The sequence below is a fragment of the Pagrus major genome, chromosome 13 (assembly GCF_040436345.1).
Source record: "Pagrus major chromosome 13, Pma_NU_1.0".
Lineage (NCBI taxonomy): Eukaryota > Metazoa > Chordata > Actinopteri > Spariformes > Sparidae > Pagrus > Pagrus major.
The window spans coordinates 4,060,665-4,087,465 of NC_133227.1; the positions used below are offsets into that span (position 1 = coordinate 4,060,665).

The 26,801-nt window shown below is 39.0% G+C and overlaps 1 protein-coding gene across 2 annotated transcripts; it reads left to right on the top strand.

Annotated features, from left to right (window-relative positions):
- The first annotated feature begins 539 nt into the window (after positions 1-539).
- Positions 540-26,600, top strand: LOC141006833 (transcriptional regulator ATRX-like). 2 transcript variants are annotated; one of them, XM_073479093.1, is made up of 36 exons: positions 540-662; positions 2,531-2,637; positions 2,733-2,788; positions 3,921-3,949; positions 4,227-4,348; positions 4,562-4,678; positions 5,172-5,281; positions 6,120-6,187; positions 6,291-8,071; positions 8,620-8,680; positions 13,433-13,587; positions 13,775-13,948; positions 14,036-14,138; positions 15,368-15,443; positions 15,613-15,798; positions 15,973-16,117; positions 16,558-16,667; positions 16,854-16,997; positions 17,156-17,333; positions 17,421-17,558; positions 20,105-20,280; positions 20,373-20,490; positions 20,763-20,777; positions 21,476-21,606; positions 21,693-21,763; positions 21,971-22,065; positions 22,150-22,306; positions 22,409-22,500; positions 22,598-22,703; positions 22,807-22,984; positions 23,953-24,144; positions 24,255-24,398; positions 24,540-24,611; positions 24,702-24,797; positions 25,819-25,947; positions 26,030-26,600. In XM_073479093.1, exons 1-36 carry the CDS (start codon positions 655-657, stop codon positions 26,120-26,122), a joined length of 5,733 nt encoding a protein of 1,910 aa, XP_073335194.1. In that variant the 5' UTR covers positions 540-654; the 3' UTR covers positions 26,123-26,600. The 2 variants fall into 2 exon arrangements, with proteins under 2 accessions (XP_073335194.1, XP_073335195.1); XM_073479094.1 differs by lacking the exon at positions 20,763-20,777.
- Positions 26,601-26,801: the final 201 nt, after the last annotated feature.

The window sequence follows — 26,801 nt, forward strand, 5'->3', positions numbered from 1 at the left end:
ATGGTATGATGGGCCAACTTAGGCAGTCATAGAGGAAGGCTAAAAGAAGTCTGACACCAGGTTGGACAATGGAAGATCAGTCAGTGAAATATATGTCTTGAATATGAGACGTAGAGTGAGACGATGACAGCTTCAATTAAGGCGAAAGATAGACAAGAATTTACAATAGGCCTAAATAATAGCCTGTTTATCTTGGACTTGACTGACAGAAAGTACCAGTTGCAGATTTGAGGGTACCTGATGCCTTTTTGTAAGTGTGTGTAGAGAAACACTGACAGTTTTTAGAATATATCTTAGTGCCAGGGAATTAACACTAAGCAAAGCTGTAGGCAGGAGCACAATGGCTCATAAAACAGCTGTTTCTATGAAAGAAACAGGCAACAAACAGCAAACATAATCTGATGCACACTCCGGTGCAGCAGGTGGCGCTAATGAGCGACATGTCAACTTGTAGGTCAAGTGCGTTAAAAACACTAAAACAAGCTGAAGGGACCATTCACTGCTGATCGTTTATTGCTTCTCTGCCCATGGCTTGTGAAAGGATGCTCACAGCAGATTGAGCGCCATATTTTCACCAGAATATATCGCTACCATGAGAATATAAGGACCTGAACGACTTCGGTTGTTCCCCTGCCTCGGGATATATCTGCAGCAATGTTGAGGTAAAAACTACGGACTGAAACGCGGTTGTCTAATAACGCTATAACGACGAGTTAGCTTAGCAACCAGCTAGCTCTGTGAGCTAACAGCTAACTACAGTGATAATGTCACCATAGATAACAAACATTATAGTTTAGTTAGCTACTAACTCACATGTTACATCGTTAACAGGGCCTGTACAACACGTAAGGTCGTGTGACTTCGATAAAGTTGTTTTCTTGACGTTTTAGAGGTAACGGTAGTTAATATTAGCTATTTTTCGTAGCTGTTGCTAACAGTTACACTAAAGATGATTTAAGGGACTTACTGTTAGCTGAACATAACCTGATATAGCTCAAATACACTCTCTGTATGTTACACCTAGCTAACACGGGTCCAGTCTAATGCAGCTGTCTTGCAATAAGTCGTAACCTATTAACGCGAAGGTTATAATGTCCAACTTTTTTGTCATTTTTAAGCTGTAGTTTGTGGTGCTGTTGAATTTAAACTGCGTCATTTTAAAGAGATGTTTGTAATTATCTGTCCACCCCCTTTATATTGAGCAGGGCACACTACAAACTCCAAACACTTGAATAAAACTCATTACAGATCAACAGCACACACAATCTCTTGACTGGCAATAAAGATGAAGCAACACCTCTCTCTAACACAGCCAAAACCAAAACTGAGCATTATAATCTTCATGGAGGTAGGATCTATTGCAGTCTGATACATTATTACTTTCTATATTTATAAAGGAACCAACCCATCCCACCATGCTCCAGTAATAGCTGCAGGGCTTGAATAAAACAAACAAATGAACACTTAAAACCTGCTACATTCTCAACCGAAGTAACTAGGAGGATCGATGTAAAGATGAAACACCCCATACAGTGCTAGACACGAAGGAGGACTTCACATCCTTTGCTGCATTCAATAGATCCACAACACATGTGACATGGAAGAGTTTATGCATCAACAACTTCTTTAGCAATGTTAAAATCCTTTACTCCAGTTAGCATATTCAGTGGCTGTTCTTCACATCAGAGGCTGGATCCTCTGAAGCATGCAGCCCATGTTGGTGGGGCTTTTGAGGGCTTTTGAGGCCTTTGACAACCATTGAGCTGCTGCCCAACTGAGATATACTGTGGAGTACTGTGACGGATTTCTCAGTTTCTAAGTCAGTTATTTAAAAGTTCATCATTAGTAAGTTGTCCCCAAAAGTCAATGAAATACCACAACTAAAAGTTCACATGATAAGCTGTGATTTTTTTCCCGTTTCCAAGTTCCAATTTTATGCAACATCCTTTGATTAACAAAAAAAAGTTCTCTCCTGTTAGTTTGTTATGGGTCTAGTGATATGTTATTGTGATGACTGATAACCACTTAAACATACAGTAAGTATATGGTAGGAACATTTTCACATTTTCTTGACTTTCTGAGCTGACGACCTCGCCTGACTACTCCATTCAGCTGCTGCTTGATGTATGATAAACTGGGATACTGAGAGCTTTAGGGTTTAGGCTGTCTCCTCAGAATTAGGTCGGAAGCTGCATTGCTTGGCTGAATTTGAAGGAGCCTTTGAAATGGGAAAGTCTTGTCAGATTTCATTCATCAATCTTTCTGGAAAGCTTAAACAAAAAAATATTATTGTCAAAAATAATATTCTCTTTCCATATTCAAAGGTAAATGCGTGTTTACTACTGGATTAGACAATTTAAAATGAGATGGAGATGCTGAATGGGGTTTAAGTTGATGCTTACTAATCAATACTATATCGATACAAGAACAAACTATATTTGTCAGACTTTTAACGAACAAGTTGATTAACTAGCCATTAAAAACTGTCAAACTGATCTTAACCACATTCTCTTTTTTTGCTTGATTGTAGCACCACTAGCAGCAAGCTGAATGTATTGGTCAACAAACTGCACGAGTACTTGGCTCATTCCACTGTTGAGGACAGCAATGGCACACCACCCTCAGAGGATGCTGATGGTACGGCTTTTGATTAATTTAATCATGAGTGATGGAAAACTTCTCATCATGTTTACATGCTTAAGAAACATTTCGAACTAATCTTCTGTCCACAGGTCTGACAAACAGTCGCTGTTCTGTGGGAAACTCAACCGGTCATGCTACAACAGAGGTAACTGAACATTCAGAAATTTACAACATTGTCACACTAAATGGGGTTTAAGCTTTGCTCCTTTTCATTACTGTCACATTTTGTATTTGGTCAGAGCACTTTCAAATGACCATTAAAGTTGATGGTGTTTCGCTTTCTCGGCTTAGTGTTAAATTACTTGATCTTTGAATCAAAGGGAGCCTCCAGAAGTTATGGCACTAATGCAGGAAGGAAGAGTAAAGATTAATATGATTCTTACCAGTCTCAGTCCCTCTACAAAAGCTTGCATATATGAGGGCCTTCTATTTGAGCTGGTTAGTGCTCTGTATAGGCATCTAACAACAGCAGATAGGTTTTTCATCTGCAGTATCTAATTGGAGTGACATCCATTGTCAAAATGCAGTTATGCATGCAATATCCACTGTGGTCTACATTGATTAAATCTCATGCAGTCAGTACCAGGCTGATGAAAAAGAACCACAGAAATGTCTGTGTCTCAAACACATCACACACGTTGGTTATATAATGGCATTGTATATAGCAGTCCTTAAAAAGTTAATGCAGTTAGAGGTTGACCTGTAGCTGTGATGAATGATATGATGTGGCAGAAGAGATCATGACCGCTGGTTAGATTTCTATTTCACCTCATTTCCATTTTGCATGTGCATCTCTGGCCAATAATATGCCAGAAGTGCACTGCCACTTCGTCTAATTATGTTCCCACTTTAACCTTATCTTTATGTTTTTAGTTGATAGGAATATTATCCAACATGGTCTTTAAAATTCAGTCCATGGCTTAAAAAACAAACGAAATGTTTGCTTCAAGATCTCCTCGTCACTGTTAAGAAAGTCTTGTCAATCTTCCATGGTCTCTTCCATTTACTCAATGATTATTTCCTACTCTGTGATCAGTAGTCTAACTCCACATCAATACTTCCTATGCATTCAGTGTTTCTAGCAAGATAATATAATTGTATCCCGTTACACTTTGTTTAAGCGAACAGTTTCATTCTAGGAGACTGCGAGTCTTGTGAAAAAAGTATTAGTTTCTGAGTGAGCATCCCCCTTTTGGACATTGTGATGGTTTCAACACCAGAAGTGACACTGATTACTACCAATGACAACTAAACTAATACACTGTCTTGCTTTGTAGGCAGGACTGGATACCAGATACTCAAGGAGGTGAGTTGGCATTTCATTTAGACTCCACAATCATAGATTAAGCACCATTGTTTGAAACAGTCAAGAATTAATGTTGAATAAAATCAAGTGAAAGTTGGAAACAGTGTTCTTGATAATGGATAATGATGATTTTGTAGTGTTATATGCTTATACTTTATTGATACTTTTAAAAGCTTCAGTAACCCCCTGCCTCCTTTTTCAATTTCCAAGTAGACCAACCTGTGGGAAATGTTGCTAAGCTCTGGGATATATTTTTTCTTTTTCACTGATATTACAGAAAACCTTCTGTAGTCATAAAGCACTCTGGACTGGATGAATCTGGGGACTCAAATGCAAGTGAGGACTTGGATTTACCGCTCAACATAAATGGCCACCTTGATATGAATAGGTTGCCAAAAGGTATGTCTTCCCTTATTCACTTTTTACTAAATTTAGGTGCAAATAATGTCAATTTATGATTTGTGTCCATTGACACAAATCCATCATTATGAGTGTGGTATTTTGACCTTTACCATCGTTGTGTAGTCTGTCTTTCAGCTTTAGCTCATAGTTACATTTTTTAATAATGATTATTGACCCTTGATTTATTGTTGGTATGTTTTATTTAAACAGGCACTGTAATGGTGAGGCCTGAACCTGTTGATAATGGAAGAGATGACTTCAGGGGTCCAGAGTTTCGCAGCCGGAAATCAGGCGTGCTGCGGAAAGAGTTTTCAAGAAAACGTGGAGGTCAGTCACTATTGGTGGATATTGTCATAAAATTGTACATCACATGATTATTCAGGCAACCATTTCTTCAGTATAACAGAACCAAATTGTTGTCACATCGATCAATTTACAGCACATGAAACAGAGAGAAGGAACTTGTTGGGGGTACTCATCCACAGACAAACACAGAAAATGCAAAAAACCCTCCAGTTCTCAAAAAGAGCTGAAAATTCACATAATTGTGTGTCCAAATGCAGCTTGATCAGTGTCATGTGAGAAAAAATCACAGATACTTCATTTTGGAGAGAAAAAAAATAGCTGCTTCAATTGCTTACTACTCATAAGTACTTACTACTTCATATCCTAACCAGGGGTTTTGTTCATGGACATCTTACCTGGAGAATGTGATGGACTGAGTAGAGATGGAATGGGGCAGTCTCACACCTTCTTAGGCCCTTCATCAAACCACAGTCATAAAGATTATGTTGCTAATGACAGTGGTGTGCTTTCTTAGGAGGTGAACACATGGAAATTGTCAGTTGCACCGCATGTGGCCGACAAGTTAATCACTTCCAGAGAGATTCCCTCTTTCGACATCCAGCTCTGAAAGTACTCATTTGCAAGGTGAGTCCTCTTATTTATTAGAAACAATCATTCAGAGGCTTATTTGGATTCATTTAACTATTTTCTGTGACCTTAAGGTCAGTATTTACCAACATGCACATTTCTTCAGAAGTCAGAAACCCTGGAAAATATATCTAAATATTTCTTCTAATCAAGATGTAAAACTGCACATGATTGTTTGTGAAAATATATACATGAAATGGTGATTATGATTAAATTGACATCTTAGAATGTTGTTACCCACTCACATAATTTGACATCTTAATGAAGTCAGTAGTGTCTCTTCTAGTCCTGTTTGCCTTTGGTGGGTGTCCTTCATGTTGACTGACATAACATAGAAAGTAAGAATAATATCAAACAACTAATTATGTAGCATATAGAGGATGTAAATGAAAGCCATTTAAGAAAAAGATCAACAAGTCTAAATTAGTTTGAAATTATCATGATCCCACAGTGCCCCAGAATTTGTAAGTGCAGGTTAAGCAGTTTTATCAGTTTTAAGTGTATCATTATATATAATAGCCCAATATTAAACTAAAGTCAGTGTGCACATAAGCAACTCAATTCAAATGATTGATACATAATTGTTTGAGTGATATAATCAGTTTAATATTAAAAACATTTTTTTAAAGATATTAAATTGTCTGTAATTGATGGTAAGAATTTAAAAGAGCCATTAGAAATAGTCATATTTCATATATCATATTTATCGCCGTTGCTAACAAGCATATAAATAACAATTAACATTTTAAAAATGTCTTTGGGAATTCAGAGTACAGTTACAGTGTTTAAAAAATGTCTTCTGTAACTCTTCTACGACGTGTTTTGTTTTTGTTAGTCTTGCTACAAGTATTACCAAAGTGATGACATCAGTAAGGATGGAGATGGAATGGATGAACAATGCAGGTGGGATTTTATGGATTTAAAATTTTAACTGAAATATATTTTTCCTTCACTGACTTCATACTAAGCTTTTATCAACTGTATCTATTATTTTGTCCTCATGCAGGTGGTGTGCTGAAGGAGGCAACTTGATATGTTGTGATTACTGTAGCAATGCCTTCTGCAAGAAGTGTATTCTCAGAAATTTGGGAAGGAAAGAGCTGTCTGGCATCTTGGAGAGCAAATGGTACTGCTATGTGTGTAGCCCGGAGCCCCTGTTTGACCTGGTGGTCGCCTGTGACAGTGTCCTTGAGAACATCGAGAATCTGTGGCATCAGCATCGCAGGAGGAACCGAGTTGGCCCAATGAAGTCTGAACTTTACCACATGTTGCCACACTTACAACAAAACGTTCCTTTGGATAAATGGGATCACACTGGTATGGATGGTAATGTGGTGTTCAACTATAGCACACTGCAGGTTTCCAAGGATATCACCAAAAAGGCCAAACATTTAGTGGACTCAACAAACATCTTAAACCGAACATTTGTCAATTTCATTCATTCTGTGACAGCGAAGAAACAAACACCTGGTGTTCGCCACCTGTATCTGACCTCTTTTTTGTCTGTAATTAAAGGTTTGCGAAAATCACTTGTAGCACTCGAGGAAAGCCTTAAGGAAGAGTTCAGTGACTTGGATATCTTGAGCTATTGGGAAAAGTTCCTTTGTGATGACTTTGTTACACAACCGGTGCCAGAAGGAGTCACAGAGCTGGATATCTCTGATGCAAGATACTTGAGTGGTTTGCAGAAATTGGCAGAGGAACATCTGATGGATGATGATTCTGACTCCAAGGGCTTAGCAGATAGGAGAAGTGCACATGACTGCCCTGGGGAAGACATGGATTCAGACTCAGGGGAAGCCAGACAGAGGGCACAAAAGATTGGCCTGAATCCTTCGGAAAGTGGGGTCAACATCACTAAAAAACTAGTCGTAAAACTTACACCTGTTGCTATGGAACAGGAGCCGTCCTCTGATGAACCAAAGATGGAGGGCGACACCCACATGATGGATAAGTCAGAGGGAAAGGATTCATCAGAAGATGAAGAGACAGGTGGCGCTAAAGCTGACAGCAAGATGAGCAACGACAACTCTAGCGCATCTCTACACATAGAAGAAGAGCAAGGCAATAGGCGTTCTCCTCGTGTGAAGACAACACCTTTGCGTCGACAAAGTGATGTCAAGGGCAAACCGTCTGTTTCAGCAGCAGACAGTGACAGTGACTCTGACCCTGAGGAAAGTTCGAGCACAGTACCAGCCAAAAACCCTGAAGAACAAAGTCTGAGCAGAGCCAGGGACGACTCTGACTCTGATGAAGTCCCTGCAGCTCTGCTTGAGCGAGCAGCTATATCACAAAGCTCTGATGAGCCCCAGAGTGATGAGGATGGGGGAAAAGCGACAACTAAGGTGGCCAAAAAGTGTCTCTTTTGGCTGACGAAGAACACCCCGATCTCACCAGAGAAGATGCGCCGCAAGCGCAAGATGCTGGACCGTTCCCCTGAGTCCGACTCAAGCAACAGAAGAGTTAAGTCTAGAAGGGAAAGAGGGACAGATTCCTCTAGTGAAGATCAGGACTCACAGAAGAAAATACAACACTTGAATACACTGAGGTCAATGGGGAAGCCTCACCTCGTCAAAAGAGAGGACGAAGGTGTGGCTAGAAAGCAGGGTAGGATGCAGGCTGGGAAGTCTAAGACTAAATCTCGTCAGGAAGTAACCGAGTCGTCATCTTCGTCAAGTGAAGATACTAATGAGGATGACTCTGGGAGTGAGGGAAGTGATCAGAAGATGAAGCCAATCACTGAAGATGTGGCCTTAATGGGAGCAGCAGCATTCCACCAATCATCAGGTGAGTCTTGTATTAAAAATTATTATATTAGAGATACACTGATGCACTTTTTTTTAGTTCCAAATTGATTCAGGTACCAGAGTTTGGTTACCTGCTGATACCGATACCACTAGTAATATTATTTACCTGCAACAATCTAATACAATAACCGCTGTCAGGGGGCCACAATTAACGTTTTAGTTGCACCTGTACTGCCGTGTTAAAATATGTGCTGTGAAGAGGGTGTGTGAATCTTATTCCCATTTGAACAATTAAGAAACAAGTGCCCTGATGCTAGCAAGGGTGTCAAGATTCATGTTAGCAAGATTTATTGAGACAGCAAAGTACATTGTCAAGTACAAGATGGCAAGACTGATGAGTTGTGTAGAGGCAATTCTGTGACCAAGCTGTCTTGTCTATTCTTATAAGATAATAAAATGTGGTAGTTTCTCTTAGCATTTAAGTTAACTGCAGCTTACAGGTTTGTCTGTTGGATGTTATTTCTCAGCTAAAAAAACATGACTTGATTAATTAAACATTTTATTTTTCCAATTTCATTGTTTTTGTAGGAGATGAGGAGCAGTCTGGGCCCTCGTGGGCAGCAGAAGATGATGACGATCCTGAAAATAGGTATGGTTCCAAAAGCCCGGATGTAAAGTTTGTAAAACACCCTAAGTGTGGAAGAAAGGCTGCACCTTCGAACCCCGACTACCGTGCCAAATCTCATAACACACCTGTCATTAAGACTCAGGTCCAGCCTATTCAAACAAGACCAAAACGTAGCTGCAGTAGAGCCCCGGCAATTAAATACACTTTCTAGAGGTACACTGTGAAGCCAACTTTCTGATGCAATGAGACTGAACCTGGCTTAGATCAGGCTTGTGAATGATGAGCAACATACTCTGCTTGTCTATGTTTCATTTAGTGTTCAATCCAGTATATATGTAAATGCTAGAGATACATTTTAATGAAGATTTTTATTATAATTCTTACTTCGTACACCATACTTGTGTTCTTTCTCTGGCATACTAAGCTGGTACAAAAGGGAAAATGTTGCAGTTGACACGTTGAAGTGGCTTGACCAATGAAACTTACTTAGCCTTACAGCTCAACCTGTTAATGCACTACAGGTTTGTTTTCATGATATATTTTAACATATTTAGGAAATTTTGAACGTCAGTTTGCTCTTGTTCAGCGAACTGTTGGGCCACATTGGGCAGCATTGTTATCTAAAGTAAACTGAATATTGTTAATTACGGTGAAGCATAAAGTTTGAAACATGCCTGCCAGACTATCCACACATAATTACATTTCAAAAACAAAATAAAATTGAGAGGGATTTTATTTTTCTTCATTTTCTCCTTAAATTATTACTAATTGCGAGCAAACTGTTTTGTGGTCGCTTACGGTAGGCAAAGCTGACAAAGTTGTAAGCATTTATAAAACTTTTATGCTTCACCTTGAAAACCATCTTTTTGATATTCTGCTCTTAAATTAACCTTCAAGTTCACAGTTATGGTGTGGCAATGTCCCCAACTATGATAGCAAAAGGATTGTTAAAATATTTGTACCTGGCTCTGTAAATGCATTTTAGCTTTATGTAATTAAGCTTTTCAGTTCTTTAAGGCACAAAAGTTGCATTTCCTTCCTGTTACAGCCCTTGTTCATTCCGGCCGCCAAATATATTTAGTAATTCTTCTTCCACACATGACCTGAGCTTGATTTAGTGGTGTGTTTCCATGAATGGGCTTATATTTGATGCCTCTGTTAATACATTGTTTCAGAGTGTCATTTATTATTTTGTTTTGAAAAAGACAACAATGATGGTATCATGAACATCTGTAATTCTCAGGATTGGTTATAGGGCTGCTCTCACCGTCCAACTGACAAACATTTGAACATTTTAGAAATGTGTTCTGGTAATAAACCCCCACAGCCCTCACCCTAAAACACCATAAACAATTGATACATTTCTGTTTTGTTTTTTTAATTATTTTATTGAGTTAAGTTTTATAATATGCAAATCACAGTAGACACCAATGTTAACGGCCAATTACTGTGGAAGTACATGTCATTTGACATTCCTTATTCGATATTAAAGGCATCAACCTCAAGGCTCTGGTATTTGCACTTGGCTCCCATGATGAGAAATAGATTTTATTTGGATGTCATACATATATAGTGTGTCTTTTTCACATGCAGGCTACTCACTCCGATGTAAATAAGTACTGCCTTTTCACAAAAGTTTAGTAATGTATTTCCAGCTACTACTTGCAACCTTTTGTGGACTAGTGACCTGCAATCCCACCCGATGTAGTTCAGAGCAGGCTTTATGGCACATTGACATTGATTCACAGGATGTCTTGAGTTCTCATTTGTATTAAATTATGTCAGAGCCTCTGACTCACTGAGTGTATTACTGGCTTCATTGACTGTATCAAGAATCTCAAGCAAAAGTTATAAGCCAAATTATCTCAATGATGGGATGACATTCGGCTCATTGTAAGTATTTAGGCTATGATGGGTGGAGCATCCATTTAGCATTCATGTTAACAAATGACATTGATATACCACTGCTACTATTCACTTGACACAATCTTGATACAAGACCAACCTTAGCTCTCCTTTGTATGTTTTAGTGATGTCATATTTGAGATACAGATACACCTGGTCAAAGTGCTGTTGTAGCTTGGAGCCGACATGTCTTTTTCAGATTTTGTGTCCCTATCAAGAAAGTTTAATACTGGCATAGTATAAAAGAGAGTTCAGAGTGGGTGTCATTTCATTTCTCCAACAGTGCTGCTTTCACAAAGATTCTCTTAGATGGTTGTCTAACTCAGATCATGACAACATACTTTTATCTGTCTAAGAATATTGACACCACAGCAGCACGATGGAGTTGGATGAAATTGTGTTAGGCCAAGCCCTAAGGAACAGCACAGGGTTTGTGTAGAGATTTTGCTATCGAAATCGGATGTCGTACAACTTTTTCCCCACACAAACTGTCACAAAAGATGCAGCTGTAGAGCAATGACAAAAAACTACAGTCACATGCAATCCGTAATTTCTCTTTTCATGAATATATTTTGGCCATTCATGCCAAAACAGTCATGCAAAGCTGCATTAATATCTTTTTTTGGCCATTCATGTCAAGCCAGCTCAGCCAGGGAAAGCCTTAGTTGTATGTGTGCGCTATGTGCCCAGTGAGCAGCTTTAATTGGAAAGAATGGGCACCATCATGGAACACTGATCCAGTTCTTATTATGCATCCATGCTCAAAACACTGAGGAATGCACTGAGAATTGAAAACTGTTCTTTCTGGAGACAAAGTCCTGGTTAATCAAACTAATTTACAGACCTATCAACAATGTTCATCAGAGCCATAACAGTGTTTCTGTATGTTTTACCCCACTTTCTATACACAGAGTATACATTTCTGCTGACCATTTTCTAAAGCATACAGTAGCCTTTACCATATTTACCACTCGCAGAGCCTTAAACCCTGCTTGACACGTGAACGAGCTGTCGTTTTTTCCCGAAGTAAGGAATGGTAATAACGATTAAAAACAATTTGTGTTAAAAAGCCTTCCAGGTCAGTGCTTTTAAACGTTAATGAGAAGGTTGTATATATCTGAGAATTGAGAGTGGGCTGTGAAACAACAACCGTTACCATGCAAGCAGCGACCAAAGTCACATTGTGCCTTTTTAATGACACCCATGTTTGTTTCTTATGTTTTTTCCAGGTCGGATTTTCTGACAGCACAGGAGTGAATGCAGTGTTAGGCAACAATGACTTAAATCTGGGATATTGTAGCCCCCGATCGGATTCAAGTCGTTTTTATTTTTTTCCTAAAGTCTGTTTACAGCTGTAGTGTTGATGAAGGTTCTCAGTCACGATACAGCACTTAGAATTACAGCTGTATTCATAGCACAACTTTATCTTTAGAAAAATGGTCAGCAGAAATGTAAATTTTACATTGTTTGTAGTTAGTGGCATAAAACATGAAAAGTACTGTTATTTACCTTTAAAATCCACACAGTATGCGATTACCAATGGCAATAATGCCAAATTCATGTGTGGCGGTATGTTTATATTATACAGTGTTATAATTTTTTTACTGTTTCGTCCTTTTTCCCAGTTGAACCATGTCAAATGAGATCAAAGGCTCCGGTCTGTTACTGCTGCTGTCGTGTTGTAATATATTACAATCTTTTACAATGAACTCTCATAATCCAGTAAAACTGGCAGTTATCCTACAACCAGCGACCGGCATTGACAACGTACTTTGAGATCAGGATCGGACCTGTGCGTGCACGGCAGGTTGCTTGGTTCGAAAGGGCAGTTGACCGGAGAGTAGATGAACTCGAGCCAGACTCATGTCCCCTGTAAGCTGTTTGACTCTCAGTTATCATGGGTAATAAAAGACCAGTGTTGGGAAATGCATGTTGAACACTGGTGAATGTTGAAGGGAAACTAATTGTGCGGACTCATGAGTGTTCAAAACCCAATATATCAAAACCATAAACGTTTTATGTTTTTAAAACATGTTAAACGTGATTATGTGCATAATTTCCTCATTTTTAACTATTTTTGCTCCACTGGAGTATAAAGGGTTTAAAAACAGATGAGATAACGTTTCTTCTTGAGTGAATACTTATGTACAGATGTTGTTAGTAATTTGCTGTGTTTGTGTGCAACTTGTTTTTCTGCCCTTTTCTAAGGCAATATTAAACGGCTGGTAGTACATGAGGAGTATGTTGCCACCCAGTCAGCCCTTAGTTTGTATTCAAAAAACCTGTAGCTCATCAACAGCGACCTGTCATGACTGGATGAACCAGAGATCGGTGTAATTTTTATTTTTACTTTAAAAAAAACAGACAAATATCGTTGTCAGACTTGAGCCAGCACAAGACATTGTAGGAAAAAAAGATGAAAGTATCCCTGCCCATTCCCCAAAAGAGAATAAACTGAGAATATGTCTTTGTTCTTTTCTGTGAAGAATACTTGTTTGTTGTAATAAATTCTTACTCTTAAAATGACTCTGTCTCAATTTTCTTACTTTTTCTTCAACTATTTTACTTTCATGTCTTCCCGTGTGGTTGCAGTGCACTTTAATTCGTCCTTGACCTCACTAGCAGGGCTTTACACTTGCATATAATGTGGACTGACCAGAAGTGAATTCTGATACATTTTAAGACCAACTGCACAAGGACTGTTGGCACCTAGACAACACTTTAGTAATGATTTTTGGTAAATATACAAAGTCAAACTGCTATTACACTGTAATATGCCTTTAAGTTTAACAATATCCAGCTGAAGAAAATGTTACTGATCATGAAATGAACTTCAGGTACCTTTTCCTTCTTTTCTACTTTTGAAAGAATCGCTAAGAAAATGCTATTGGCCCAAATCAAAGCCAACTACTCCTCGGGTGATGATATCTCTTCAGATGAGGAGACGCAGGAGGATGAGTCTGAGTCGGAGGGTGAGAAGGCAGTCAAACAAAGCAAAGACGATAAAGGAACAGATGAAAATGGTAAGTTTTTATTCTAAAGTAGCACATTTGTAGCTTTCCTCTTGTGCATCTCTTTTATAAGCACAAGTATTTTTACAGTTTTAGTCATATTGATCAGTGTCTGAATTTTAATTTGTCATTTTCAACCAAACTTTTTTTGGGGTAATAAAAAAAGTGGAGCTAATGATAGGTTATATCTCTGCTGCAGGGGAAGACTTGACTTCAGAACCATCTGACACCATGTCTGAGGGGCCTGCTGCCAGGCACCATCTTCTCCGCCACAAAATAACCCTAGATGAGGGACCATCAAGTGACAAGGCTGAAGCAGAGGGTGAAGAAGAAAAGGAGAGCAAGCAAGGAGCCAGAAAGACACAACAGAGCTGTAAGGACACCTCTAACATTGGAAACTGACCTGTCCAAACAGAATGTATCCACTTTGTTCTAACGTTTGATTTTGATTTCTGTCAAGCTGATAGTGAAAGTGACGGCAACGAGTCAGAGCCAGAAGATGTTGGGATGAGCGAGGAGCTGAGTCAGTCAGAGGATGAATTCGGTGAAGATGGACCCAAAAGGTACATTAATATCAGCTGCCACTGATAACAAAAAGTGGAAAGAATTATCAATGTCTTTGTTCTAATTTTACATTTTAATTAGATTTATACCTATACAATTAATTCAATTGTTTTAAATCACTATACCTTGGCTTTATTGGATACACTGAGAAATATACTGTGACAAGTTAACGCATCAGTATCATAATGGAATAATGAACCTTCACATGGCAGCCATTTTGACTTGTCATAGCAGGAAAAATAGAAAGTATTTGTTTTAAAGTTATCAATTACACTTGTGTGTTCCCCGCGATAACAAGCCACAACTTCTACTGTGAAAAGGGTGTATACTCCAATAAATGAACAGTAAAGGTCCAGCATTCATAATTGTCAGGTGAATTTACGCAAAATATTTCTGGAGCTTCACAGCAAAACAGCGTTGCAACATTCTGCTAAACAGCGGCGGTAGATGGGGAGGTGTTTAAAAGCTTACAGGCGCCATACAGCTCAAATGCCCAATCCAAGTCTCTGTAAGCACAGAGTTCCCAAATTGATCTGAAAAGATGTTATTTACACACTTTTGTAAGCCTAAATCTTCAATGTGGCCGCTAAGCTAGAAGCGTAGCACGCAGCCCTTCTGAAGTGGTTGCACAAGCTGGACTGCACATTGAGTGGATTAGTGGATCAAATTCTTCCATACACCATGCAGTTGGTGTTGTACCCTTTAAAAGCTAGCCTATGTAACTTTTGCTGAGCAGTGGCCACTTTGTAAGCAATTACTAAATGATGACAAATGCTAAAATGTAGCATAACAGTAGCACAAGTAGGATGCGGTAATATCTATATAAAGTAGGCTAATATTAGTTATCATTTGCTACTGGTCATACCAGAGCAGGTAAGGTGGTATCAGCAAAGGCACTGATGGTGTTGAACTCTTATGAGATAAATGATTAGTTCATAAGAGAATGAACGTGCTTATGTCTTATTTCAAACGTTACATATTCTCACTTTAAAAGGTCAAATAATATACGACACACTGTACATTTAGTATTGTTTCCCCTCACTCAAATTACAGTGGGTACAGTACAGTACAATACAGTAATGCAATCAAATCAGCTTTTCATCTTAATTTTAGCAGATGTGATGTCACTTTTTATAGAGATCGCCAGAGAAAGGTTAAAATCGGGTTGGGTTGTAAAGCACACACCTTTACGCTGAATATTTAACTTCTATCCTCTTTTCAACTGTAGATCATCCACTAAAGTGAAGGGGTCACCAAAGAAACAAGTGCCCTGCATTTGGTTGTCCGACTCCAGCATTGACAAGGTAGCAGCTGATGTTACAACTAAGTTCTTTATTATTCTTATCTTTATCTGCTCATCTCTGGTAACCTAAACTTGTTTTTGACCTAATTTTACCTCCCAGGTGAAGAAAAGGTGGCTGACTTGGGTGTCTAATTGTCATGTTGCTTGTGGTTCTTTCTGTGTTTGAGCAGAGTGATAAAGAGGATGGTGATGGCGAGACGAGCGACAGTAAAGGCACCCCCAAAGGACGCAAAAAGATCCGCAAAATCATTGAAGATGTGAATCTCCGTGCAGAGACCCAGGAAGCCCTCAGAGAGGAGGAGGAGAGATGTAAACGGTTGGCAGATAGGGAAAGCCAGATGGAGGACATGAGAGAGGTACGGCACACACAGCAGCTCAAACTGGCCTTAAACTTCACTCTTGAAGAATAAAGGACATACCCATGTTGATAAATGATAATAAGCACAATACATGAAAGTTTTGTTATTCATTGTGGGGAGACACAGGGGAGCAAAAAGACAAAATTCTGAGTGTCCGTCATTGTTTTCCAGGTAATTGACTTACGGGATGAACTGTCTCAAGTGATGGGTCCCATCACCACCAAGCTGGTCCTGGATCAGGACGAGGAGACAAAGGAGCCTCTTGTTCAGGTGCACAGGAACCTGGTGACGAGACTGAAGCCTCACCAGGTGGACGGTCAGTTTGTGCTCTCTTTTTACTAACACTGAGGAAGACATTGCTTTACTATTATGCATAACACAGCGTGACGACGGCAATAACAGCATCACTTAACACAGTTCCTGGTTGCATCAGTAATACATTTGTGACGGTTTTTAACATCTTCAAATGAGTCTGAATTCACAAATATTCCCAAGAGCAGTTGGAAATTCAAAAAAATGTTAACTGATCTGCCTGGTTTCGATGAGAAAATGAAACCCCTCTTGGTGTGCTCAGGGTATGACACGTTACTCTTCATGCCTGTCAAAATGTCAATAAAAGCCTTCAAAAATAGTTAAAGCATTTTTTTTTGCAATAACCAATAAATCGTCACATCTTTGCTACATTTTTTCACATTGTAGGCCCATTTTCGTGTGTGTACAAATCTTAGTTACCGGCCTCTCTTTATTCTCCAACAGGTGTCCAGTTTATCTGGGACAGTTGTTGTGAGTCTGTGAAGAAGGCCAACTCTTCTCCTGGATCAGGCTGTATACTGGCCCACTGCATGGGCCTGGGAAAAACTCTGCAGGTGAAGGCATACACACATCCACCTCCAATATTCTTGTTTGCTTTGATTTATCCTAAACAAATGAGTAATTCATTAACACGATTGTTGTGGCTGCTGGATGAATGTCACCTAGCATCAACCAGCTTTATTTTCCATGATCAGATTTGTTATGCTTTCATATTCATAGCTGTATTTTTATTTTTACAGGTGGTAACGTTCCTCCACACGGTGCTGCTGTCAAAGAACCTGAAGTTCAGAACAGCACTGGTCGTTTGTCCACTGAACACTATCCTCAACTGGATCAACGAGTTCAAGCAATGGCAGGACAACATGGAACGGGATGAAGTGAAAGTATGCAAAGAAATTAAAATGTTTTAAATTGCAGCTAGACTTTACAAAATATTATGTTTCAGATGATTTACGTCTCACTCTTGTCTTATTGTGTCCAAACACACATGTACATACTGCATGTGTTTTTTGTTCAAACACACAAGTACTCTATGTTGCAGGTTACCGAGCTGGCTACAGTGAAGGATCCTCCAGAGCGACTCAGAGCTCTGAAGAGGTGGCAGAGAGACGGAGGTGTTATGATAATGGGCTATGAGATGTACCGCAACCTGTCACTAGGCCAGAAAATCACAGATGAGGTGTTAAAGAAAGAGATGAAGAGCGTGCTGGTGGATCCAGGTACACTAACTTCATAATGGCCTGACGCTGTTAAAAAGTCTGAAACAATTTTGATCTGTAGCGGTTTTCTCCTGTGCTTTTTTTCAGGTCCAGACTTTGTGGTTTGTGACGAGGGGCACATCCTGCGCAATGAAGCGTCCAATATCTCCAAAGCTATGTATGCCATCAAGACCAGAAGAAGAGTTGTGCTGACTGGCACGCCGCTACAAAACAACCTGATTGAGTGTAAGTCTGCACCACAACGTCATATTGAATATTTTTCCATTAGCAATTGTAGGAGATACACTAATAATAAACACTCGTTAATGGGGCACCACCTCCGTTATTTTGTCTATTTGAATAATCCGGAGGTAATTAATCAAATTCGACTGGACAAGTTTAACTTGTATCAATTTTAATCAATTTCAGATCAATTTATTCATCTCATATATGAAGCAGTGAGATTCTACACATATCCATCGGTTCTCCACATTAAAAACAAACCTGCACAGACAACGACATGCGGTTAAATATGTTTATTGACTAAATAATTCAGGTTAAATAAATGAAATGGCAATTTAAATGAATAACACAGGTAACAGGAAATGTGAAATAACTAAGTAATGGGTTATTAGTGGAATATAGGCTGATGGTGAGATCATGGGTTAGGTTGAAGCATTTAAATATTACGGTAGTAATTTTTAATACTAACGAGACCCTAACCGAATTTCTCTTAAGCTAAAAGATCAGAACCAGAGCAATATACACCATCGCATGTATCATGTGTGAATCCAGCTGTTGTGAGTGATGGAGAGCCTACTTTCTCAGCCGAGTTGCGGGGCCGCGGCAGCGGATTCCCTCGGGTGATTTGCGACTCTAGCTGGCGGTCCGATGGCCGGGGTCAGCTCGTCCGGTATCAGTCGGTTGGGCACCTCGGTCCTTTGTCTTAGGAAGAGGGCAGCTGGTCCCGTACCGATCCGGTGCAGATCTTGGCTCAATGCCCAGCGGGATGGTACCGCTAGCGAGCGCTGGGGGCTTGTCAAAGAGTCTGTCTTTCGTTGGAAACCGCTTGCACGGTCTCGGACACAGCAAGTTGCTGTAGTCGTGATGATGATTGTGATAAAGATGTTCTTCTTCGTTTCTTCGAGTGGTTTTCAGGCTCTGACTTTGTAAACTAGATTTAACTTCTTGAATAAAATAACTGAGGATGATACGTTGATCAGGCGGATCTTCCGTTGTTAGTTAATGCAAGGTAATCTAAATTAAGTTTACTTCTTCAAAAGCGAGTTACGATACTTAACGGTATAAAACAAATTAAAACAGAACTTTGTTCTGGTACAAACTTAATAAAAGAAGCTAATCAATACTGCGAAAAATATAAAATGAGAAAAATCAACGCGTGAGCACTTCTGATGAGATCGCTGTCTTGGAGCGTGTTTCAAAGTAAAGTAAAGAGCTTCAAAATAAGTTTCAAAAGAAAACTAAAAACAACTAAAAACTTTAAAACAACTGAAAAAAACAAAACTTTAAAAACAACTTAAAACAAAAAAAAACTCTGAACCGAGAGACGTGATCTCTCCGTTTTATTACTTGCAAATCGAGGCGTGTCTAGGCGGGGCTTACCGGCTTTTATCTCCAAGATTTAGTGGAGGTGTTAAGATTCACAGAAACTCACTGAACTAAACCGTGCTTCACCTTCTCAGTTTCTCACCATGGCTCAATAGATGTACTTTGTCTATCATGACAAGGATTATGACGTGATTAAACATTAATTATACATATTCAGCTTAATACTTGTTAAAACAAAGACATATCAGAGTCATTTACTGGTTATAACCATGAACATATTAAACAGAATATTTCTCGTCCAACTGTATCAGGACTCACCATCAGGAGGTGCTGTGGTTCCACCGAACACAGTACAGATTAAACATTAAAATTTGATTTCAGTCAATCTTAATCGTAGAGAAACGGGAGAAAGATCAATTTTATGAGCTTCTCTTACTGTTTCTTAATATGTAAGAAATAAGATTGTGAGATACTGACTTAATGGTTAATTAGAAATGGTCTGAAATCTGGAAGAATACAGAGACCATTTGGTTTGGAATGCGAGCAGATAGCATCCAGATGTGTCATAAATTTAAAGAAGACAGAGTAACAGCATAGAAAAACACGTCAGAAGGTGTCCGATGTCCACTCTGTGAATGTTTGTGGATCAGAAGTCATAGAGACAGAGAGAGAAATAGGTAGAAAGTGATCAGGCGTGTTACTTAATCTGCAAATGTAAAGACATTGTATTAACACATTCTGAAGACATTCGTTCGTCCTTCCTGGTGAACTGACACAGGTAACTTCATGACCTGTGTGAGGAGGTTCTGGTCAAAGGGAAAAGAGAGTTCAGAAATGGGAGTTTAGTTGTAAATTAATTAAAACTGTCCTCATTTGAAGTCTTTATGGTCCAGGAAACACTATCCTCTCTGCCAGGAGATAAGATGGCACCCCTGTAGCCTGTAAATCGTCTTCATCCAGATGAAAGGGTTAACAAGAAACAACAGGCCTCAATATAATGCAGAGGCGATGGACAGAGGTTCCTACACAATGTAGAATATAATCTAAAGACTACAGGAATGTATGCGTTAATTGTTGAATTCATCCCATTTTAAACAGGATGTCCTCTATCTTTCACTACAGTTTAAATTTGATCTTTTCTAATGTTTCCGTCGCACAGTTTACAGATATTTTATTTTGAAATCCAACTCTTTATATTGATATAGCACATTTTGTTCCCACAGATCACTGCATGGTTAATTTCATCAAGATGAATCTGCTGGGCTCACTGGGCGAGTTTCGAAACCGCTTCATCAACCCCATACAGAATGGCCAGTGTGCCGACTCCACACCGAAAGACGTCCGAATCATGAAGAAGCGAGCACACGTACTTCACGCCATGTTGGCACGATGTGTTCAGGTAACAATGAAATACTGCCAGTTTCAGGCTCTTTGCATGTTCAGTTTGGTTTTATATTCTTGCTCTTACGAACTTGTTTTGTCGTTCTTTAGAGAAGAGATTACTCCGAGTTGACTCAGTTTCTGCCTCCCAAACATGAGTATGTGTTGGCAGTGAGGATATCCCCACTTCAGTATCAGTTGTACCGCTACTACCTGGATCAGGTCACTGGTAAGAATCTATCTTCACATTTTTGCTGTAAGAAATGTAATTATAGAACAGCATATATGTTAAAGAAAAGATATAATCTGTGATTTTCCCCAGCACGTAATATTCTGCTGCCACAGGACATGGTGGATTTGTTACCCCATGACTGTTTTCATGGATAAATATACATTTTATCCAGAACTCTAGTTTAGCCTTAAGCTGTGTTTTGTGTTAAATTATTGTATTAAATTACTACTTATGAATAATTTCTTCTCCCCATGTCATGCATTTCACAGAATATCGGGGCTCCTGTAAGTCCTTGAAATCCTTGAAAGTTTGTGAATTGGGAAAATGCTTGCATTTGTATATTTAGTGCAAGAATAGAAATTCTATTTCACTTTGATATTTTTATTTTCACTTACTGTGGGTATATGGGTTATGTTTTGCTTTCTGCATGTGTGTCTCCTGCATTTTTTTGCCTTCAATGTAATGATGTATTCACACTACCTGTCACAAAGCAACAGGCTACAAGTCATTTGAATGAAGCCTGAAAATGATGTGTGGCAGGCGCGACAGATCAAAGTTGAGCTGGCCTCTACTTTCAATGGCGACTTGATGATAATTCCCGGCCTTTTGTTTTTTTATAACTGTGTCGCATATAGTGCGATCATAACATAACAGCACAATTGAGAAGTATTCGCTAATTCAAGCCTTTTTAATTGTTGCCTGTGTGCTTCTGTAAAGGCTGCAGATTTTCATTATTAAAATTCTGTGTTGTATCAGTAATTTTTCTTGATCCAACTTTCAAACTATGCTGTGTTCAGTCCTTGAAATTGAGGTAAATGGATAAATTAAGTGGACTAGCCGGGCAGATGTGTGGCATCTATTCACAATTTAACAACTCAACTCCTAAGACTAAATCATCAAAGGCTGAGATATGATCATCATAAGCAAATGAGCTAATATAGATGTTCAACCATCTAAAGTCCATACATGTTTGTTTTTCCAGGTGTGGATTCTCAGACTAACAGAACAAAGGTGAGAACCGGAGCAAACCTGTTCAAGGACTTTCAGGTGCTCGGCCGTATTTGGACCCATCCCTGGTGCCTTCAGCTCAACTACATTAGCAGAGAGAACAAGGTCCAAAAACAATCACACTGGACATGTGTTGATTTCTTATCAGTCTGACAGAATGTGAAGTGTTTTTAACTGAACTTTAATTACAGGGACATTTTAAAAAGAAGGATCAAGCTAAGGCAGCAGCTCTGCTGGGACCTGAAACCACTGAGGCTGAGACGTAAGGCCTGTTTATAATCACAATCTGCCATGACAAAGTATTGTTACTTTATTTGTTTCTCATCTAAGCTTCTGCACGTCAAGTGGCTTATGAAAATAAACAGATGCTGGGACCTTATTTGTGCCTTTGAAAGCCATGCTCAGTTAGTTAAAACAGGTGGATGTGACTACTCTCTCAAGCTATTTACACTTGTTTTCCCTGATGTAGTGGACTGAGAGTGAATGAAGGAAGAGAAGGGACCATCGGTGACAGTAGTGCAGTGGTTACTGTCGATGCATCCAGGGGAGCTCCAGCAGCAGAAGGTTTTAAAGCTCCATGTGTCACAAATAGTCAAACCCTTTATCTTGCACACTAATATAGTTTGTCCTGTGTTATGTTCTGTGTAGGAGAGAAGGCAGCCATCAGCTCAAGTTCTCAGAGTCTAGATGAGGGCTGGTTCAAGAATCTGCTGTCTGAAGGAGACGCCAAAATCCTGGAGCACTCGGGGAAGATGGTACTGTTGTTTGAGATCCTCAGAATGGCTGAAGACCTACAGGAAAAAGTGTATGTTTCCTATCTGATCTGAAGTACTTTTACACACAGAAACACTGTGAGTCGATATCAAGGTGCTGACTGATATTTGCTGACATTTTTGTGTATTTTTAGGCTCGTGTTCAGTCAGTCCTTGATCTCATTAAACCTGATCGAGATTTTCCTTGCGGCTTCTCACCACGCCAGAGAGCCATCATCATTCAAAGGTATTCTGTTTAAGGCAAAACTAATATGAATGTATTTAAGAAACGTCTTCTTTGGTGGTACTTTAGTTCTGATCTTTGTTCTTCATTGTTCTCGCAGCGGGCAGCTGGATTAAAAATGTTGATTACTATCGTCTTGATGGTTCCACCACTGCCCCGTTGAGAAAGAAATGGACGGATCAATTCAATGATGCTGCCAATGTCCGGTACAAATGATCTTCAATCCTTCTATATAAACTATACAGGAATAAAATTAGTGCAGGATGTTGACAGAATTATCTGATTGTACTTTATGTATCTTTATGTTAGTGGCCGATTGTTTCTCATCTCAACGAGAGCCGGTTCACTTGGCATCAACCTCGTTGCTGCCAACAGGGTCATCATCTTTGATGCCTCGTGGAATCCCTCATATGACATACAGAGCATATACAGGGTGTACCGCTTCGGTCAGCTCAAACAAGTCTTTGTGTACCGCTTCCTGGCTCAGGTAAGCTCACTGATCTTTGTTATAAGATATAAAATGCGACAGTTCCACACTAAAATGTATAAAAACAACTGGAGCATTGTTATATATTTTGTTAATTTGTGTGAACACATTATCACTTTTAATGTTGAACTTAATGTTGGCTTCTTGTGGTTTTTGGGACAAAATCTAGGGCTTCTTTAGCTCATGTAAGCAGTTAAGTGATTAATTTGAATAATGCAATAGGAGCAAAAACTTTTTGTTCAGCCACATAAATTTATGTTCATTTCAATCTGACTTCCCCCTAATATTTGCTTTTTTCGTTGAAAATTCTGTATAGTTTTGTTTTTTGTGGTCAGTAACAAATTTTCTACTGAAACAATCTGAGAAGTTTAGAGGGACAGTCATTATATTGCTGCTGATTAGGGCTTGAACTAACAATTATGTTCTTTGTCGATTAACAACCTGCTGATTATTTTCACAATTAATCAATTAGTTAGTCTATGAAATGTCAAAAGTGCTCGTCACAATTTCCCAAAGTAACGACTTCAGATGGCTTCTTCTGTTATACCACTAGTCCAGAACCCAAAGACTCTTCATATCCTAAAATGACAAAGCCAAAGCAGTGCAAATCTTCACATTTAAGAATCCTGAACCAACAAATGTTTGAAAAATTACTGAAGCAATCAATTAGTTCATCATAGTAGTTGGCAATTAATTCACTTTCGGATAACTAATCAATTAATCATCGAAAGTAATTAAGTCCTAAAGGTCACACACCAAAAAGTCTGGACACCACTGCCTTAAGTCCTGTATAATATGTTAGATGTCAATATTAAGAATATACAGATATAAAAGGACTGAAGTTTTAAGACTGATAACTGTTAAAGGCTCCTTTTCAACAACAATAAAATAAAGTTTTCATTGATCTCCTGAAGCGTCTGCATTTTCACTGAACTCCTGTTTATTATTCTTGTCATTTTCATGTCCAGGGCACCATGGAGGAAAAGATCTATGATCGCCAGGTGACCAAGCAGTCTTTGTCCTATCGAGTGGTGGATCAGCAGCAGATTGAGAGGCACTTCACCCTTTTCGAACTGACTGAACTTTACACATTTGAGCCAGATCTGCTGGACGACCCAAACTCTAAGAAAAGCAAGAGAACCACTTCTGTTGTGCCAAAGGTGATGCCACCGTCTTTATTCTCAGAAAAAATATAATACACAGCTGTCTGACATGAAACCTTACACGAAGAATGTAGAGAACTGAATGACTCTCTGTGTCTGTTTCTCAGGATGAAGTCCTGGCAGAGCTATTAGAAATCTGTAAAGACCAGATAGTGTCTTTCCACGAGCATGAATCTCTGCTGGACCATAAACAAGAGGAGGAGCTCAGTGAGGCGGAACGCAAAGCTGCCTGGGCCGAGTATGAGGCCGAGGTAAAGAGCTGTACACTGCAGAGCATAAATTATCACGAGCAGGGCACCGTCTAGTGAAACTGCATGTCCTCAATTTATACAAGGTGTTTTACATTATAATTCTATGTGCTTACTGCATGTAAATGTGTGTTTTGTCCTTAGTCAAACACAGCCAGCCTTCCAGTCAGCTTGAGCCAGAACAGCTTGGATATGAAGACCAATGAACAGCTAATGGTATGAATAAACATAATTCTCTGAAAGTTTTTCTTGGAACTTCTGCTGGTGATGTTTGTATCAACTCAACGCATAAAAACATGTCTGCAGGAACTGCTTAACAAGACCAGAGCGAATGTATCGGTGGGCTTCCTGTCACTGCAGAGGATGAGAATCTACACCATCGAACAGTACAAGTCACTATTGGTGAGTGATGTGTTAAATAATTGACTTTGAGATTTTCATTATCGCCTTTATAGCCTTAAAATGATATTGCAATATTTATAAGGCTATGTCACAATATACTTTATATATTTCAATTTTGAAATCTCCTCAGAAGTACTTTATAAATGCAAGGACTGGATGACAAACTAAAATATCACAATATGTTTGACCAAATACCTCCATATTGATATTGTGACAATATTATAGGGATGACTATTGGTTCTTTTACAAAATATTAACACAATGAGATTTCTGAGCAATAATCATCAGTTATGTGGATATAAAGACTAACTGGATAGAGGCAAGTATTAGAACAAGTAGAACAGGCTGGTAAGCTCAGAAAATGACATCACTTTACTGTAATGCAGCCTTTAAAACTAGTAAAAGACAACTCACATGCTATATCACTATTTAACGATAATATAGTCTCATATCCCGATAACTAAATCCAACTGCAAATACTTGGATTTTGATTATTCATTTAAGCAACATTTTATGCAAAAACGTCAAATATTTGTTGTGTCAGCTTTTCAAGTGTTTGGAATCGCTGCTTTTCTTTCATACCTGATAATATTTGTGTTTTTTTTGTACTTTTGTTTGGGCCTGAGGATATTGTGATGTTGATGATGACATTTTTCACTATTTTATTGACAAGTAAATTTAACAATGAAAAATATTGGCAGGTTATCTATGAAGAAAATAACTGTCAGAAACAACCTCTCATAGAGACATTAACCCGTCACAATGTGTGTAATTCTTTAGAAAATATCCATATATATTGTGAAATAGTACATTTTATTGGTAATGAATTGGCTGCAAATTGGTTAATAAAACAAACAGACGAAAATGTCCATTCAATGACAATTTAAAATTTCCACTGTGGAGTTTATAAAATGCACTGCAGCATTACTTGGAAGATAACAGAGGACGTAAATGGGTCATAATACCAACCTTACGTCACAGTTGAGAGCATGTGTTGAACATTCATTCATCTATGTTGCAGCGGCAGCAGTATCCTCAGCTGCCAGAGCCCGAAGTCCAGACCAAGGCTCAGTATTGGAAAGTGGTCGACGACAAGGAGCTGGAACGCAGAAAGGCCTCTTATCAAGAGAGTCTCGCGCAGCAGCGATCAGTAAGTCATTTTTACACGTTCTTGTGTCTGCACATATACGTACAAACAGACATTCTCATGTTTCAATCGTATCCCTCCGTAGCTCACACTGAGCATTCAGGCCATACTGAACAGTCGGAGAAATCAAGTGATGCAGACGACCGTGACCGCCGTCAACCAGCCTGGACAGCCCTGAGGGAAAGAATCACGTTTTAGTGAGAGAGAGTGATGAATTTGTTCTTATTCATGCTAGGGACCTTATTTCAGCTTACCGGTGAATTGAATGTATGTCTTACCACTGTAGAAAAAGAAGTGCCCTTTACTCTCGGAGCATTAAAACAACATAACGGCTGCATTTTTGTCAGATATTTCTCATTCCTTAGGTACTCCGTTAGAGCAATATTATTTTAAGTCCTGACATTTTTGGTTTGTTACACTTTGAGCACTTTAACCTACATAGGGTATGTAGTTAAGTTGTACGAATGTCCTTTTCAAAGAGTTTGCAAAAACTGTTGTTCAGCTGCTTCAAACCAGAAATACTGTGAGTCCAGACATGCTGGATGTTTACTGTTCATGCCTTACGATTAAACCTTAATGTGTCACTATGTTTAACATTTTATATGTTTGTTACCAATTTGTTATAATGTTGTAATAAATCTACAAAATAACATCAAGCTGCTCATCTTATATTTCTCCCCGTGTTTGTAGACCACCAACAAGATGGAGGCCATATATTTAGAGCAAGCGCAAACCCACGGTGAAGTCACGTGTTGGTTTGTGGACTACAGTCACCATCTTGTTTTTTTGGAGGCTGAATTGACCATATTTAGACAAGAGGGGGACCACAAAATACAAAATGAACATCTTGTTGTGTT